Genomic DNA, 17,969 nt, shown 5'->3' on the forward strand with positions numbered 1-17,969 from the left:
AGTTCGCTGCCTCCCTCCCTACAGTTCGCTGCTTCCCTCCCTACAGTTCGCTGCCTCCCTCCCTACAGTTCTCTGCCTCCCTCCCTACAGTTCTCTGCCTCCCTCCCTACAGTTCGCTGCCTCCTTCCCTACAGTTCTTTGCCTCCCTCCCTACAGTTCTCTGCCTCCCTCCCTACAGTTCTTTGCCTCCCTCTCTACAGTTCTCTGCCTCCCTCCCTACAGTTCTCTTGCTCCCCCAGTTCTTTGCCTCGCTCCCTCCAGTTCCCCCGCTCACTCCCTCACTCCCCCCAATTCTCTGCCTCGCTCCCTCCATCCTTTCCTCCAGTACCCTCCCTCCAGTTCTCTGCCTCGCTCCATCCTTCCAGTTCACCCCCCCTCCAGTTTGCTCCATCCCTCCCGCCAAGGTCCCTCCCTCTCTCATCCTTCTAGTTTCCTCCCTCCCTCGAGTTGTCTCCCCCCTGCTCCCTCTAGTTCTCTCACTCCCTCCAGTTGTCTCTCCCTCTACTTCCCTCCCTCCCTCCCTTACCTCTAGTTGTCTCCCTCCCTCTAGTTCCCTCACTCCCTCCCTCTACTTCTCTCCCTCCCTCTACTTCTTTCCCTCCCTCCCTTTACTTCTCTCCCTCCCTCCCTTTACTTCTCTCCCTCCCTCCCTCTACTTCTCTCCCTCCCCCTCTCCCTCATCCCTCTCTAGTTTCCTCCCTCCCTCCACTGGCAATACCCTAGGGTATACAGTCTGGTGAGAACAGTGTGGCAACTGGGCACTGCAGCAACACCACTGGATAAACTTAGTCCACACAGCTCCCTCCCTCCCTCTAGTCATCTCGCTTCCTCCTAGTTCCCTCCTTCCATCCCTCCCGCCAGCCATCCCTCTAGTTCCCCCCCCCCCCCCTCGAATTCCCTCCTTCCCCCCCTCGAGTTCCATCCCACCCCCCTCAAGTTCCCTCCCACTCTACTGGCAGTACCCTAGGGTATACAGTCTGGCGAGAACAGTGTGTCAACTGGGCACAGCAGCAACACTACTGGATAAACTTAGTCCACACAGCAATTAGCACAGCCAAGAAGCTGGCCTTTTTATCTATATGACAGAAGTGATGCTGTTATTGCATAATGTTACCATTATATTACGCTGCTTTTAGGCAGAGTGCAAATATGTGTTATTTCATTGAATGAGATTTAACATCGCAGCAGACCAGACAGAATCAGTATTTAATTCCCTAATTCATTCTTACGTGAAGCAACATTTTTAGAGCCACAGACTGAATAATTCACATCTCAGGCGTTTCAATGAAACCAGAATGACTACATTTCTGTCTTTATGTGATATACCATCTGTCTCTATGCTATATACCATCTGTCTCTATGCTATTTACCATTTATGTCCTTATGCTATATACCCTGTATTGAAGTATGATGTCACTTCTGTCTTTTTGTGTGACTACTCAGTCTTTACAATTGAAATTAAATAACATGGCCTCCTGGAGGCAGGAGACGAGAGGCTCTGTGCTCAGAAATTTCCCCTCACCGACACAGGACTGTTTAATTAAACTGGCATCTGACCTTTGATATCCACAGCATGCTTCTTGGACACAAAGGAATACATGGGACTATGCTTGTGTAAGGCAATCTAGTACATGATCATATCACCCTAACCCTATCATTTAGAAATAAGCAATGCATTCCTGTCAGTCAAAAACAAGTTGGAGGCAGTTAAAAGTCTTAAATCAACAGAGAAATTGCAACGCATGAGAAACTTGTCCCCTTTTCATTTGAGTGAGCAAATCCTTGCCAATTGTTCGTAAACAACAAGGGGGCCACTAAACTAAATGATGAGGGTGAGTGGCGTTCTCTTTGTGTTCCTGGCATCTGGTGGGGGGAGCCGGCAGAGGAAACAGAGCGTGGTGCATAGCACTGGGAGTCTGCTGGGTACAATGAGGACAACAGTGACAAAACCATGATGACGTACCAGAGAGCCAAAGCCAACCGTCCAGAAGTGCTCGTTACGGACCTCCAGGACCCCCTCCAGAGTGGAGACCTGATGGGGGAGAACGTACAGTTTTACACATGTACAGTGGGATAGAGGCCATGAGGGCAGAGACTGACATCTTCCTATCAACGGTTGTAGGGACCAGTTGACCATGTAACCAGCCCCAGTCAACTGGCATGTTTTGGAAAAACTATAACTAGATCTATTCAGAAAATGGATGGGATCCCAACAATAGGATCCCAAAGGCGGTAGGGAATCATTGTAAGTTGTTGCACACTGTGAAATACACAACAAATATAAAATATAAAACAGAGACCAAAATTGGCTACAATGCATGTGGTACATGTAAAATGTTTTGCTGTCTTTAGGCAGTGAAACCAAATAGGACGGGCTTGACCTAAAGTAATAGAAAAGAGGTCAATGAGGACAACCCTCTGCAAACACATCACTGAGTGTCATGTGTAGGAGTAAAGATGAGAAGTCCCCATTGGCTACCCACTTTGCCTTCCACAACCATAGGGAAAACAGATTTAAAAAAAAAAGTAATTCCGTTGAGTAAAGCCTTAAAAAGGAGAGTTGAAAGAATAATGAAGTGTAAACCCCGGCACTGCATGATAAAAAGCTGAGGGACGGAGCTGGAGGAATGTAACCCCTCTGAAATTCATAGACAGAGCTATAGATGCAAGCACTGACCATCCATGATATCAAAGTCATAGTTTTAACCATGCTGAGGCTACATAGTGTTTATTTACATTTACTTTCTTTACAAACATTGGAGTAAAACAAGCAAATAACTTGGGTTCTGATTGGGTACGACAGTTGAACTAAGCTCATGAGGTTATATTCAAGAATCAAATAGGTACATATCATTCATTTATAAAAACAAAATGTTTAAATGGATGAAACAGCAGATTGCTCTTTTAATGAGGAAATAACCTGTTTTCTGTAAACTGTTTGATCACTGTGTAAATATCCCTGTATTATGTAAATAGTTTATATGTATTCCGTCTCACATGTCTTATTATTAACATGTATTTCATGTCTAGCTGTAGCATTATATGAACATTCCATTAACCTTGTTATATTGTTATGATTAGGATTACTTCACTAGGGTTGTCCTCATTTGACCTCCTATCCCGTTTCTAAGGGACAATCTTGGACTGGAAAAAAACCAAAGCATTCACCTTCCCCACACGTTTTGAAAAATACCTGAGGGATGGTGCTGAAGAAGTGTAACCACTCAGATTTGTAGACAGAGCGATATATGCAAGGACTGACCATCCTCATGATTAAAATGACAATTTGTTGTATTCCCACACATCTGTAAATGAAAGCAGATGTTACTCAACCCATATGAGTGTTCTAAGTCTTACCTCTCTGAGCAATTTGTCAAGCTGACCGATGACATGGGATGGAGTGGTCTAAAGAGGAGAGCACAACGCAAACAGATTTGAGTCACATCAAAACACAGCACAAAGTCCAATAAGTCAATTAGTTACTGAGTTAAATTCCATCAAAGAACATACTCTCTTACAACAAACAGTGCGAGCCAAACAGAATTTGGACCGAACATATCTCACAATCATTCCAAGAGATAAGTATTGAGTTACAGTATGGTTGTCTGATCCACGTCACGTCCTAAAGAGAATTCAACGATCCAGTCCAGTTTAGGCTGTGGACCTGGTTGGATAGCCTACCTGAAGGAGCACCTTCCCGCTGTACACGCTCATAGGATACATGGTGCCAAAGATCATGAGGCCAATGGCCACCGCAGAGGCCGTGTCCACAGCATTGTAATTACTGCAGTCAGAGAGTTATAAAGTTAGGAGCACATACAATATTTGCAGTGCCTTCAGAAAGTATTTATACTCCTTAATTTATTCCACATTTTGTTGTTTCTCACCCATCTACACACAATACCACTATAATGACAAATTAGAAACATATTTTTTGAAATTTGTTCAAATGTATTGAAAATGAAACACAGAAATATCTAATTTACACTATTCACACCTCTGAGTCAATACATGTTAGAATCACCTTTGGCAGTGATTACAGCTGTGAGTAAGAGCTTTGCACACCTGGATGTACAATATATGCATATTCTGTCAAATTGGTTGTTGATCATTGGTAGTCAGCCATTTTCATGTCTTGCCATAGATTTTCAAGATGATTTAAGTCAAAACTGTAGTTAGGCCACTCAGGAACATTCAATGTCGTCTTGGTAAGCAACTCCAGTATTTGGTCTTGTGTTTTAGGCTATTGTCCTGGTGAAAGGTGAATTTGTCTCCCAGTGTCTGTTAGAAAACAGACAGAACCAGGTTTTCCTCTAGGATTTTACCTGTGCTTAGCTCTATTCTGTTTCTTTGTTTCCTAAAAAAAGATGACAAGCATATCCATAACATGATGCAGCCACCACTATGCTTGAAAATATGAAGAGTGGTACTCAGTGATGTGTTGGCTTTACCCCAAACATAATACTTCATATTCAGGACATACATTTAATTTCTTTGCCACATTTTTTGCAGTTTTACTTTAGTGCCTTATTGCAAACAGGATGCATATTTTGGAATATTTTTATTCAATACAGACTTCCTTTTCACTGTCATTTTGGTTAGTTTTGTGGAGTAACTACAATGTTGTTGATCCATCCTCAGTTCTCTCATCACAGCCATTAAACTCTGTTTTATAGTCACCTTTGGCCTCATGGTGAAATCCCTGAGAAGTGTCCTTCCTCTCTGGCAACTGAGTTAGGAAGGATGCCTGTATCTTTGTAATCCAAACTATAATTAGTAACTACAACATGCTCGAAGGGATATTCAATGTCTGCGTTTTGATTTTTTTTTAGCCCATCTACCAATTGGTGGTCTTTTTTGAGAGGCATTTGAAAACTTCCCTGGTTGTTGTGGTGGAATCGGTGTTTGAAATTCACTGATTGACTGAGCGACCTTTCAGTTAATTGAATATGTGGGGTACAGAGATGAGGTAGTCATAAATTGTTAAACACTTAAACACAGACTGAGTCCATGCAACTTATTGTGACTTGTTAAGCACATTTTTACTGCTGAACTTATTTACAGTAGACTTGCCATAAAGTGGTTGACTCGAGACATTTCAGCTTTTCATTTTCATTTAATTTGTAAACATTTTTAAAAACACTGACATTAAGGGGTATTGTGTATAGGCCAGTGACACAAAATTTCAATCCATTTTAAAATTGAAGCTGTAGTAACATGACAAAATGTGGAGAAAGTCCAGGGGTGTGAATACTTTCTGAAGGCACTGCATGTCAGGAGTTTTCATGGAGGTTGATAACAGGATGAGGTCGCACACACAGCAGGCAGACAAAGGCTTTGTGAGAACACATTATTCAGAGTACACATTCTTCATCATACCCAGTCTCGATTTATAACTTCCGCCGAATCCACTAACGAATGTCATTACACTGTGTCGGAGGGGTGGACTTACTTGATCTCTATGAGCATGTAGGTGATGCTGAGTGAGAGAGCTCCGGCCACGTTGATTAAGACAAATGGATTAATTCGAGGCAGGAGGACACTGCTGAGGCCAGGGATAATCCCACACAAACTGAAAACATACAAAATAAGATTACTATACAAAGCCAGTCAACCCTTCAGTTTTGCTCCAAATGTATAAAAAGTGTCTAAACTGGTTAGAGTTACTTTGACAACACATATTACTAAAGGGTAACTGAAGAAATCACACAAACATTCCAGGACAGGAGCACCTGTAATATACATATCCATCTTAAAAGTGAAAACATTAATATTGCTGAGACTAAGTGATTGTAATGTTCCAAAAATGTGTTATATACATCCAGCACTCACATCCAGCACTCACATTTATCCAGTGTGACATCCAGCACTCACATTTATCCAGTGTGACATCCAGCACTCACATTTAGCCCAGTTTTCTATTTGAAGTGATGTACACAGGTTTTGGCAAAGCATTTTTTTTTTTAAATAAGTCCCGATTAGTTAAATACTGAGAAGATACATTTTTTATATATATTCTTGAGACTTGTCAATGTATTATTTTACAGACAGGTGGCTGCATTCGTTCTGTGTTTTTGGATCAGATATGACATTTTCTGTTTGGAATGTGCTGCACTGTGTTCATAAATTACACATTTCTGATCTAATTTAAATGTCTTGCTTTCATAATGCCATTGTCATATAAATGGGCATTAAACATTCATGTGTGTTGCTTTTCAGCATGCGACTGAAAGAAATACATTGCTCTCATTTCCCAATAAAAAACAACAACAAATCCCTATAGTGAATGGAACCCCCTCTTACAGCTGTTTTTAGATGAGACAGTGCGCATGGTTTACAGATCAGTCATGTGTGTTTATTCAGAAATGTTAATTCAGTGCATTAGGAGGTGTAGCCTGTCGGAGTAGGCGTGATTATATGATAGGAAGTGACGGCCTGCTCAGACAGAGGGGTGCTGTGTCTGAGACCATACAGCATACTCATCAGCATCAGTAGAGGGAAACAAGTTAATTCACATTTGGCCAGCGCGACGCCGAGCACTCCCATTTGGCCAGCGCGACGCCGAGCACTCCCATTTGGCCAGCGCGACGCCGAGCACTCCCATTTGGCCAGCGCGACGCCGAGCACTCCCATTTGGCCAGCGCGACGCCGAGCACTCCCATTTGGCCAGCGCGACGCCGAGCACTCCCATTTGGCCAGCGCGACGCCGAGCACTCCCATTTGGCCAGCGCGACGTCGAGCACTCCCATTTGGCCAGCGCGACGCCGAGCACTCCCATTTGGCCAGCAAGACGTCGAGCACTCCCATTTGGCCAGCGCGACGCCGAGCACCCCCATTTATCCCCGTTTTCTATTTGAAGCGATGTACACAGATTTTGGCATATCATTATTTGGAATAGATCATGATTAGATAAATACTGAGAAGATTAATTCTATATACTGTGTTTAAACTGCATCACTGTCCAACGTGAACCTCATAGAAGACATGCAAGGATACTAGTCCTCTGATGTCTAACAAGGACACAATAGGCATACTTTTTTAAAGAAAAAGCATTACCATAAAGAAGCTTGACCTCCGGTCACTCAATTTGAAGCCAACATTTTTTTTGGGGGGGGGGTGATGGGTGAGCTGGAAGCAGGATTTACAATCCCAATAATCTCTTTATCTCCCCGCTGCAATTATATAATTTGAGTATTTGGGAAACGGTCGTGTGATTCCCTGGCCGCCTGTCTGCACAGTCTGTGCGGCCGGCACTGCCTAGAGAGAGAGAGTAGGAAGGAAAGAGAGAGAGAGTAGGAGGGAGACAAAAGGAGAGAGAACACTGTGTGGATAGAGGGAGCTTTGTTCCAGAGTTTGTTTAATCCAACCCACTGGAGACAGAAATTGTGGGATTATGGTGAGACAAACAAACACTTGATATGATGTATGTTGACTATAAATACAGACTAAACGGAGTTGCCCAAATAATAGTACACCATGGACTAGCTCCAAGGGTTATATAATGTCTACCCACCAAACACCAGAAAGGCTAGTGTGGTCCACAGACATGCATGACACAATTATGGCAGATAATAAAACGATGAGTAAAAGTCATCCGGGAAATCCTGTTCACTGTGCCTTCTACTCAGATCAATCAGAACTTTACTCTGTTGTATATAATAGGTGCTGTTTCCCTAGGTAATCTGAAGTGGGTGGGATTCAGATGAGGCTGGTGGGAGGAGCTATAAGAGGACAGTCTCATTGTAAATGGCTGGAATGGGTGATTGATTCCATTCCAGCCACTATAATGAGCCCATCCTCCTATAGCTCCTCCATCAGCCTCCGCTGGTAGGATTGTATGTATATTTCTCTATTCAGGAGGAAATGTGTCAGAAAGCAACTTCATCATATTTGGGGTTTTATAAATCGATTGAGACTTCAGTCATGGCCAACTGCACAGTCACAGAATCAATCTTACTTAGGCCAAGTTGTGTTTCATAGAGTGCTACTGGTCTATTCTATGGGATCATGTATGTTTGTAAACATTCTCAGGTTATTATAGCCATGAGGGAAGCCCTGCATAAGAAAAGCTAAATATAGCCGGCCCTGCAATGAGGTAGCGGCTTGTTTCACCTGACCTTAAGCAGCTCATTCACATATCCCATTAGGAGGTTGGGGGAGGGGGGTGTTATTTTTCAAATGAGTCCTCCTACTCTAAACATGACTCAGCCTTTTGTGATTTTCCACTTCCTGAGTGGGCAGGTTCCATACCGGGGCACCAGCAGAGACTGTAAAGGTGCAAGATGATCTTAACATTGGACTGAAACAAAACCCACCAACATTCATTATTTAGACAAAACAAGTGAGGCGATTCATCATCCTGGAAGATAGTGTATGAGGGGTGGAGAGGAGTTTCACTGCACAGAGTCTCCAGAGGTGACGGCCAGGAGCAGGAACTGAAAGCATCCAGCAGGTCTTCACCTCAGGGCGAGGGCGCACAGCACAATATGGTGGAAGTGAAAGGGAAGATAAGAGTTTCACCTCTGACCGCTACAGGTAGGTTTGGCCTGAGGGGGTCATTTTAATCCATGGGAAATGACATGACACAAGCCCTTGCTTCTCATACCTTACAAACATCCCAAGCTCAATCAATTAAGCCAATACTTTTCCCTAACAAAGACACTCGGTAAAGTTTTGCTGAATATACTTCATTCCATGTCGTGTATATTTCATTTAGACTGCTATATTACACACACACTGTGGTGCATCCATCTCCTGAGGGATTCTTGGCAGGGAAACTGTCCACTTGTGGACTAAAGGGAAAAACAAGGAGGATCGAAACAGCAGGATGACTCACTGAAAGGGGATCTTACCTTCGACTTAGGTCTGCGACATGCTCCTGGAGCCAACTGGTGCTGGCAGCTGTTGGGGGGATGGGGGAGAGAGAAGACAGAGACAGACGACAGGGGTAAGAGTTAGACACAGGCGGAGAGCATCACTCTAGCAGCCCTTATCTGCAGTCTGTTCCCATACGTCTTTCGTTGCGGCGGTAACAGAAGCCTGAGTGCTATTTGAGCAGAGCGTGTCCTCTGAGCTGTCCACCCCACAGGATGGCTTACCCTCACAGATGACTGACCAGAGGAGGGCACAGATATTCTTTTAGAGCATCCCCACCGCCATCTGGGATGTTTAAACACAAATGGCTATAGAGCAAACCTCTCAGTCTATGTCACAGAAATGTAGACTAGTGGTTTAGGTAGATAAGTGAAAGAGACTAGAAACAAGCCTCAGTAGAAAATAACAACGCACAAGGCTACATCCAGTGATGGCCGAAACCAGCTTAACATAAATTGAGACAATATAATTTCCCCCTCCCACAAATACAATCTATACTCTAAAAGACAATTCAGGATGGAAAATATAGTTGTTTACACTACATGACCAAAAGTATGTGAAGATCTGCTCGTTGAACATCTCATTCCAAAATCGTGGGCATTAATATGGAGTTGGTCCCCCCTTTCCTGCTATAACAGCCTCCACTCTTCTGGGAAGGCTTTCCACTAGATGTTGGAACATTGCTGCGGGGGACTTGCTTCCATTCAGCAACAAGAGCATTAGAAAGGTCGGGCACTGATGTGGGGCGATTAGGCATGGCTCGCAGTCGGCTTTCCAAATCATCCCAAGGTATTTGATGGGGTTGAGGTCAGGGCTCTGTGCAGGCCAGTCAAGTTCTTCCACACCGACCTCGACAAACTATTTCTGTACGGACCTCGCTTTGTGCACGGGGGCATTGTCATACCCAAACTGTTGCCACAAAGTTGGAAGCACAGAATCGTCTAGAATGTCATTGTATGCTGTAGCATTAAGATTTCCATTCACAGGAACTAAGGGTCCTAGCCCGAACCATGAAAAACAGGCAAAGACTATTACTACCCCTCCACCAAACTTTATACTATGCATTGGGGCAGTTAGCGTTCTCCTTGCATCCGCCAAACTTTGATTTGTCCGTTGGACTACCAGATGGTGAAGCATGATTCATCACTCCAGAGAACGTGTTTCCACTGCTCCCGAGTTCAATGGTGGCGAGTTTTACACCACTCCAGCCAACAATAGGCATTACGCATGGTGATCTAGGCTTGTGTGCGGCTGCTCGGCCATGGAAACCCATTTCATAAAGCTCCAGACAAACAGTTATTGTGCTGACGTTGCTTCCAGTTTTTATGCGCAACACACTTCAGCGGTCCCGTTCTGTGAGCTTGTGTGGCCTATCACTTCGCGGCTGAGCCGTTGTTGCCCTGAGACGTTTCCACTTCAATAACAGCACTTACAGTTGACCGGGCAGCTCCAGAAGTACAGAAGTTTGCCAAACTGACTTGTTGGAAAGGTGGCATGCTATGACGGCGCCACGTTGAAAGTCACTGAGCTCTTCAGTACAGGCCATTTCTACTGCCAATGTTATGCTATGGAGACTGCATGGCGGTGTGCTCGATTTTATATACCTGTCAGCAATGAGTGTGGCTGAAAGAGCAGAGTACACTAATTTGAAGGCGTGTCCACTTACTTTTGGCCATGAAGTGTATGTCAACAACTGTTCTATGGATGTGCGCGTGTGTGTGTGTATATATATATATATATATGTGTATGTATGTGTGTGTGTGTGTGTGTGTGTGTGTGTGTGTGTGTGTGTGTGTGTGTGTGTGTGTGTTTGTTTGTGTATATGAATGGGAGGGTGAGGGATGGTGAATATGAATTTGTAGGAGGGTGGGTGAATAGGGTATATGGGTGTAAGTGTGCCGGAGGTACAGTAAGGAGGGTGGGCAAGGATGGGAGGTCGGGACAAGCTTAGGTTGGGTGGGCAAGGATGGGAGGTCGGGCCAAGCTTAGGTTGGGTGGGCAAGGATGGGAGGTCGGGACAAGCTTAGGTTAGGTGGGCAAGGATGGGAGGTCGGAACAAGCTTAGGTTGGGTGGGCAAGGATGGGAGGTGGGGACAAGCTTAGGTTGGGTGGGCAAGGATGGGAGGTCGGGACATGCTTAGGTTGGGTGGGCAAGGATGGGAGGGCTGGGACAAGCTTAGCTTGGCTGGGCAAGGATGGGAGGTCGGGACAATCTTAGCTTGGCTGGGCAAGGATGGGAGGTTGGGACAAGCTTAGGTTGGGTGGGCAAGGATGGGAGGTCGGGACAAGCTTAGCTTGGCTGGGCAAGGATGGGAGGTTGGGACAAGCTTAGCTTGGCTGGGCAAGGATGGGAGGTTGGGACAAGCTTAGCTTGGGTGGGCAAGGATGGGAGGTTGGGACACGCTGAGCTTGGCAAGGATGGGAGGTAGGGACATGCTTATTTGGGACAAGGGTGTGTTAGGACAAGCTTGGCTTGAGTTGGGTAAAGGGGGGAGAAAATAGGGAGGGGGAGGTGGAGAGGGATGGATTTGGCTTGGGAGAAAGGGAAGGAAGGATTAACAATACTACAATGTAATTGTATTTATTATTTTGACTTGCAAACCTGCTGTAAAATGAATAAGAGTTCTGGAAAGATTAAGAGAGGATGTCGAGTCATTACTATTCCTTGTTTCTCACTATAGCTAAGATTCAAGGGTGTTATTGGCGAGAGTGGAGAGGGGCTCTATCTGAGGGGTTGGGATGGGGTGACTGGGAGGGCATCACACACAACTCGTAGGTGTGTGTGGGGCCTCCACTCTTCTCACTTCAGTCTCTCGGTGGACTGACTCTCAAATCAAATCAAATTTTATTTGTCACACACACATGGTTAGCAGATGTTAATGCGAGTGTAGCGAAATGCTTGTGCTTCTAGTTCCGACAATGCAGTAATAACCAACAAGTAATCTAACTAACAATTCCAAAACTACTGTCTTATACACAAGTGTAAGGGGATAAAGAATATGTACATAAGGATATGAATGAGTGATGGTACAGAGCAGCATAGGCAAGATACAGTAGATGGTATCGAGTACAGTATATACATATGAGATGAGTATGTAAACAAAGTGGCATAGTTAAAGTGGCTAGTGATACATGTATTATATAAAGATGCAGTAGATGATATAGAGTACAGTATATAAGTATACATATGAGATGAATAATGTAGGGTATGTAAACATTATATTAGGTACATTTACATTACATTTACGTCATTTAGCAGACGCTCTTATCCAGAGCGACTTACAAGTTAATTTTTACCTTTATTTAACCAGGCAAGTCAGTTAAGAACACATTCTTATTTTCAATGACGGCCTGGGAACAGTGGGTTAACTGCCTGTTCAGGGGCAGAACGACAGATTTGTACCTTGTCGGCTCGGGGGTTTGAACTCACAACCTTCCGGTTACTAGTCCAACGCTCTAACCACTAGGCTACCCTGCCGCCCCAGGGTAGCCTAGTAGCATTGTTTAAAGTGGCTAGTGATATATTTTACATCATTTCCCATCAATTCCCATTATTAAAGTGGCTGGAGTTGAGTCAGTGTGTTGGCAGCAGCCACTCAATGTTAGTGGTGGCTGTTTAACAGTCTGATGGCCTTGAGATAGAAGCTGTTTTTCAGTCTCTCGGACCCAGCTTTGATGCACCTGTACTGACCTCGCCTTCTGGATGATAGCGGGGTGAACAGGCAGTGGCTCGGGTGGTTGTTGTCCTTGATGATCTTTATGGCCTTCCTGTAACATCGGGTGGTGTAGGTGTCCTGGAGGGCAGGTAGTTTGCCCCCGGTGATGCGTTGTGCAGACCTCACTACCCTCTGGAGAGCCTTACGGTTGTGGGCGGAGCAGTTGCCGTACCAGGCGGTGATACAGCCCGCCAGGATGCTCTCGATTGTGCATCTGTAGAAGTTTGTGAGTGCTTTTGGTGACAAGCCGAATTTCTTCAGCCTCCTGAGGTTGAAGAGGCGCTGCTGCGCCTTCTTCACGATGCTGTCTGTGTGGGTGGAGCAATTCAGTTTGTCTGTGATGTGTATGCCGAGGAACTTAAAACTTACTACCCTCTCCACTACTGTTCCATCGATGTGGATAGGGGGGTGTTCCCTCTGCTGTTTCCTGAAGTCCACAATCATCTCCTTAGTTTTGTTGACAGTGAGTGTGAGGTTATTTTCCTGACACCACACCCCGAGGGCCCTCACCTCCTCCCTGTAGGCCGTCTCGTCGTTGTTGGTAATCAAGCCTACCACTGTTGTGTCGTCCGCAAACTTGATGATTGAGTTGGAGGTGTGCGTGGCCACGCAGTCTTGGGTGAACAGGGAGTACAGAGAACGCACCCTTGTGGGGCCCCAGTGTTGAGGATCAGCGGGGTGGAGATGTTGTTGCCCACCCTCACCACCTGGGGGCGACCCGTCAGGAAGTCCAGTACCCAGTTGCACAGGGCGGGGTCAAGACCCAGGGTCTCGATCTTGATGACGAGCTTGGAGGGTACTATGGTGTTAAATGCCGAGCTGGAGTCGATGAACAGCATTCTCACATAGGTATTCCTCTTGTCCAGATGGGTTAGGGCAGTGTGCAGTGTGGTTGAGATTGCATCGTCTGTGGACCTATTTGGGCGGTAAGCAAATTGGAGTGGGTCTAGGGTGTCAGGTAGGGTGGAGGTGATATGGTCCTTGACTAGTCTCTCAAAGCACTTCATGATGATGGAAGTGAGTGCTACGGGGCGGTAGTTGTTTAGCTCAGTTACCTTAGCTGTCTTGGGAACAGGAACAATGGTGGCCCTCTTGAAGCATGTGGGAACAGCAGACTGGTATAGGGATTGATTGAATATGTCCGTAAACACACCAGCCAGCTGGTCTGCGCATGTTCTGAGGGCGCGGCTGGGGATGCCGTCTGGGCCTGCAGCCTTGCGAGGGTTAACACGTTTAAATGTTTTACTCACCTCGGCTGCAGTGAAGGAGAGTCCGCATGTTTTCGTTGCAGGCCGTGTCAGTGGCACTGTATTGTCCTCAAAGCGGGCAAAAAAGTTATTTAGTCTGCCTGGGAGCAAGACATCCTGGTCCGTGACTGGGCTGGATTTCTTTTTGTAGTCCGTGATTGACTGTAGACCCTGCCACATACCTCTTGTGTCTGAGCCGTTGAATTGAGATTCTACTTTGTCTCTATACTGACGCTTAGCTTGATTGATAGCCTTGCGGAGGGAATAGCTGCACTGTTTGTATTCAGACTCTCCCTAACTAGACCCCACCAACCACTAGAATTTAATTTAATTAATACAAACTGACCACAATACATAAGTGGCAGTCTTTCTCCAATCTACCTACAATGTCATAATCCACAGACGGTTGGTAAATGAGGAAAGGAGATGGAGCTTGAAAGCTCTAAAAAGGAAAAGTGCCTCAAAGTACCAAGAAGTACTTTACTTCGTTTTTTTGTATGTTTTCAGTTACGCGTTTACTCAGCCCACATGAACACACATTCTATGTAATGTATATTATAACTATGTATTCATAATGACTCTCCCAATTAATGGAATACCCATAGCCCTCATAAAATATTCTAGCAGGCATGACCTATTATGTTCTTCAATGATAGGCGGAAGCGACAAGGTTAACCCTGATTGTTACCGACTGCTAAATGACTACATTGATATTGTAGTCATTTAGAAGTCACTCTTATCCAGAGAGACTTACAGTTAGTGCATTCTTTTTAAGATAGCTAGGTGAGACAACCACATACCACAGGCATAGTAAGTACACTTTTAAGCAATAAAGTAGCTGTCAGCAAAGTCAAAACTAGAGGGGGTGGGGGGGGGGTTGTGGTGAGAAGGGGGATTATTTAACCCCCTAGAGTGTAATCCCCGTCTAAGCTTCTTTCAGAGCTCGAAGGAGTGGGTGGGGTGGTCAAGTGCAAGTGAGGAGGGGGATTATTTACTATTTGAAAAAGGTAGGTTTTCAGGTGTTTTCGGAAGATGGGCAGGGACACCGCTGTCCTAGTTTACGGAGGAAGTTGGTTCCATCATTGGGGTGCCAGGACAGTGAAGAGCTTGGACTGGGCTGACTGGGAGCTGCCCTCCCATAGGGGTGGGATGGCCAAAAGAGAACAGGAAGCAGAACAGTGTGCTTGGGTTGGGGTGTAGGGTTTGAGCATAGCCTGAAGGTAGGAAGGTTGTGCACTGGGGCCTCCCACTCCTTTTTCTATTCTGGTTAGAGCCAGTTTGCGCTGTTCTGTGAAGGGAGTAGTACACAGCGTTGTACGAGATCTTCAGTTTCTTGACAATTTCTCGCATGGAATAGCCTTCATTTCTCAGAACAAGAATAGACTGAAGAGTTTCAGTCCTTTGTTTCTGGCCATTTTGAGCCTGTAATCGAACTCACAAATGCTGATGCTCCAGATACTCAACTAGTATAAAGGCCAGTTTTATTGCTTCTTTAATCAGAACAGTTTTCAGCTGTGCTAACATAATTGAAAAAGGGTTTACTAACGATCAATTAGCCTTTGAAAATGATCAACTTGGATTAGCTAACACAACATGCCATTGGAACACAGGAGTGATGGTTGCTGATAATGGGCCTCTGTGCGCCTATGTAGATATTCCATTCCATTTTTAAATCAGCCGTTTCCAGCTACAATAGTCATTTACAGCGTTAACAATGTCTCCACTGTATTTCTGATCAATTTTCTGTTATTTTAATGGACAAAACAGTTGCATTTCTTTCAAAAACAAGGACATTTCTAAGTGACCCGAAACTTTTGTGTGGCTGATGTGGTTGATAGCCCATGGGCTTATATGATAACCACACCACAAAAATAATAAAAACATTCAATTTAACTAGGCAAGTCAGTTAAGAACAAATTCTTATTTACAATGACGGCCTACCCCGGACAAACCTGGACGACGCTGGGCCAATTGTGCGCCGCCCTATGGGACTCCAAATCACGGCCGGATGTGATACAGCCTGGAATTGAACCAGGGACTGTAGTGACACAAGAAATGGCTTTCTTCTTGCCACTCTTCCATAAAGGCCAGATTTGTGCAATATACGACTGATTGTTGTCCTATGGACAGAGTCTCCCACCTCAGCTGTAGATCTCTGCAGTTCATCCAGAGTGATCATGGGCCTCTTGGCTGCATCTCTGATCAGTCTTCTCCTTGTATGAGCTGAAAGTTTAGAGGGACGGCCAGGTCTTGGTAGATTTGCAGTGGTCTGATACTCCTGCCATTTCAATATTATCGCTTGCACAGTGCTCCTTGGGATGTTTAAAGCTCGGGAAATCTTTTTGTATTCAAATCCGGCTTTAAACTTCTTCACAACAGTATCTTGGACTTGCCTGGTGTGTTCCTTGTTCTTCATGATGCTCTCTGCGCTTTTAACGGACCTCTGAGACTATCACAGTGCAGGTGCATTTATACGGAGACTTGATTACACACAGGTGGATTGTATTTATCATCTTTAGTCATTTAGGTCAACATTGGATCATTCAGAAATCCTCACTGAACTTCTGGAGAGAGTTTGCTGCACTGAAAGTAAAGGGGCTGAATAATTTTGCACGCCCAATTTTTCAGTTTTTGATTTGTTAAAAAAGTTTGAAATATCCAATAAATGTCATTCCACTTCATGATTGTGTCCCACTTGTTGTTGATTCTTCACAAAAAAATACAGTTTTATATCTTTATGTTTGAAGCCTGAAATGTGGCAAAAGGTCGCAAAGTTCAAGGGGGACGAATACTTTCGCAAGGCACTGTATAGAAATGGATTTCAGAATTGAGCTGGAAGAATCCATTGAAGGGTTTATACAAAATTAGTATTTGTAGATGAAAGTACATGATATTGAGTTTCTTAAACAAAGGTGCAGTTAGAGCCAGTTAATTAGAGGCGGCAGCTAGTCTTGCAAATGTATTTTTTTTTGTATGATGAGCAATTTGTGTAGGTAGGAGGCCTATGTACTATCACGACTATCTCCTGTTCAGATCTGAAGGATCAGGTTAAAAAGTGGGCCCGCTTTATAGCGCCCAATCTCTCCCGCAGAGGGGAAGAGGGGTGAAGCTGGCCGTTTTATGACGGCTAGAAATTCCTTGCAGAAACTCTCTGCCTGGACATGCAGTATTGAGAGAGGATTTACTCTGTAGAACAATGACATTCTTTCCACCAAAACTCGAACATCAAAAGGTTGAATAATGAAACAATATTTCTGAAATCCATGCGGTTGGAGTGGTGCGTGAGTACTCGAAGAACAATTATGTGAGATCAGCTGTGCTTGGGGATCTCATGAAGTACACTATAACAACATAACGATCTCTGAATGTATACATTTCCCAGTTGTCAGGTTCATATCCAAATGTGGGGAAACATATATGATTAAATATTAAACTATTTGTGAGAAGATGTAATCTGATGTTCGCCTTCTAAATGAGAGAATTGTTTTTCATACAAAGTCTTAACCAAGTCAGTGGCGATGCCTATGTGAGCACAGACATTACACCGGCGTCATGGAACTCCCCCTTTTTCCAGAGTGTATAAAACCCATTTCTGACTAAATTTACAATAGGCCAACGAGACCAACAGCATGAGCTGAGAGGGACGCAATGGCTAGAACTCTGAAACTTTCGACACAGAAGAAGAAAATCTCTACAAAGACCAGAGGACGTAACGACGCAGTCCAAACGTCACGAATGGTTAAGAAATCTACAAAACTAAAGACTACACATTCACAGTCTGCAGCTGTATATGTAAAATAGTCTAGGAACCTCGACCGAAGACGAGAGGAAGACGAGAGGAGAACATTTCGCTATCGAACGACCATTGCATTATGTCCACTAGGGACTTCTCATTGCATTATGTAGAACTCAATGCATAACCTATCCTGTGTGTGTGTTTATGTAATTTTGTGTGATTATTTGGTTCGTAAATTAATAATTAAACCAATTCATATATCGCCGATTCATCATTTATGCTAGGGTTCATGCAGATAGCCAAGAGTTTGCGACATTCAGAATGCCTGATGAGGTAATAATATATTAATAAGTGACTGTAATCGATAAGGTATGAAAGTACCTGAAGAGAGTTAAA

At 44.4% G+C, this 17,969-nt stretch overlaps 1 protein-coding gene across 1 annotated transcript in view; it reads right to left on the reverse strand.

Annotated features, from left to right (window-relative positions):
- LOC135511125 (zinc transporter 6-like) overlaps positions 1 to 17,969 on the reverse strand; it is a 76,972-nt gene that overhangs the window by 4,237 nt on the left and 54,766 nt on the right. Inside the window, exons 10-14 of the mRNA XM_064932688.1 lie at positions 8,853 to 8,901; positions 5,453 to 5,572; positions 3,682 to 3,784; positions 3,358 to 3,405; positions 1,964 to 2,032 (exon numbers count right to left, since the gene is read on the reverse strand). Coding sequence (XP_064788760.1) covers positions 1,964 to 2,032; positions 3,358 to 3,405; positions 3,682 to 3,784; positions 5,453 to 5,572; positions 8,853 to 8,901 — 389 coding nt within the window. The remainder of the gene's footprint in view (positions 1 to 1,963; positions 2,033 to 3,357; positions 3,406 to 3,681; positions 3,785 to 5,452; positions 5,573 to 8,852; positions 8,902 to 17,969) is intronic.

The sequence above is a fragment of the Oncorhynchus masou genome, chromosome 23, assembly GCF_036934945.1.
Source record: "Oncorhynchus masou masou isolate Uvic2021 chromosome 23, UVic_Omas_1.1, whole genome shotgun sequence".
Classification (NCBI taxonomy): Eukaryota; Metazoa; Chordata; class Actinopteri; order Salmoniformes; family Salmonidae; genus Oncorhynchus; species Oncorhynchus masou.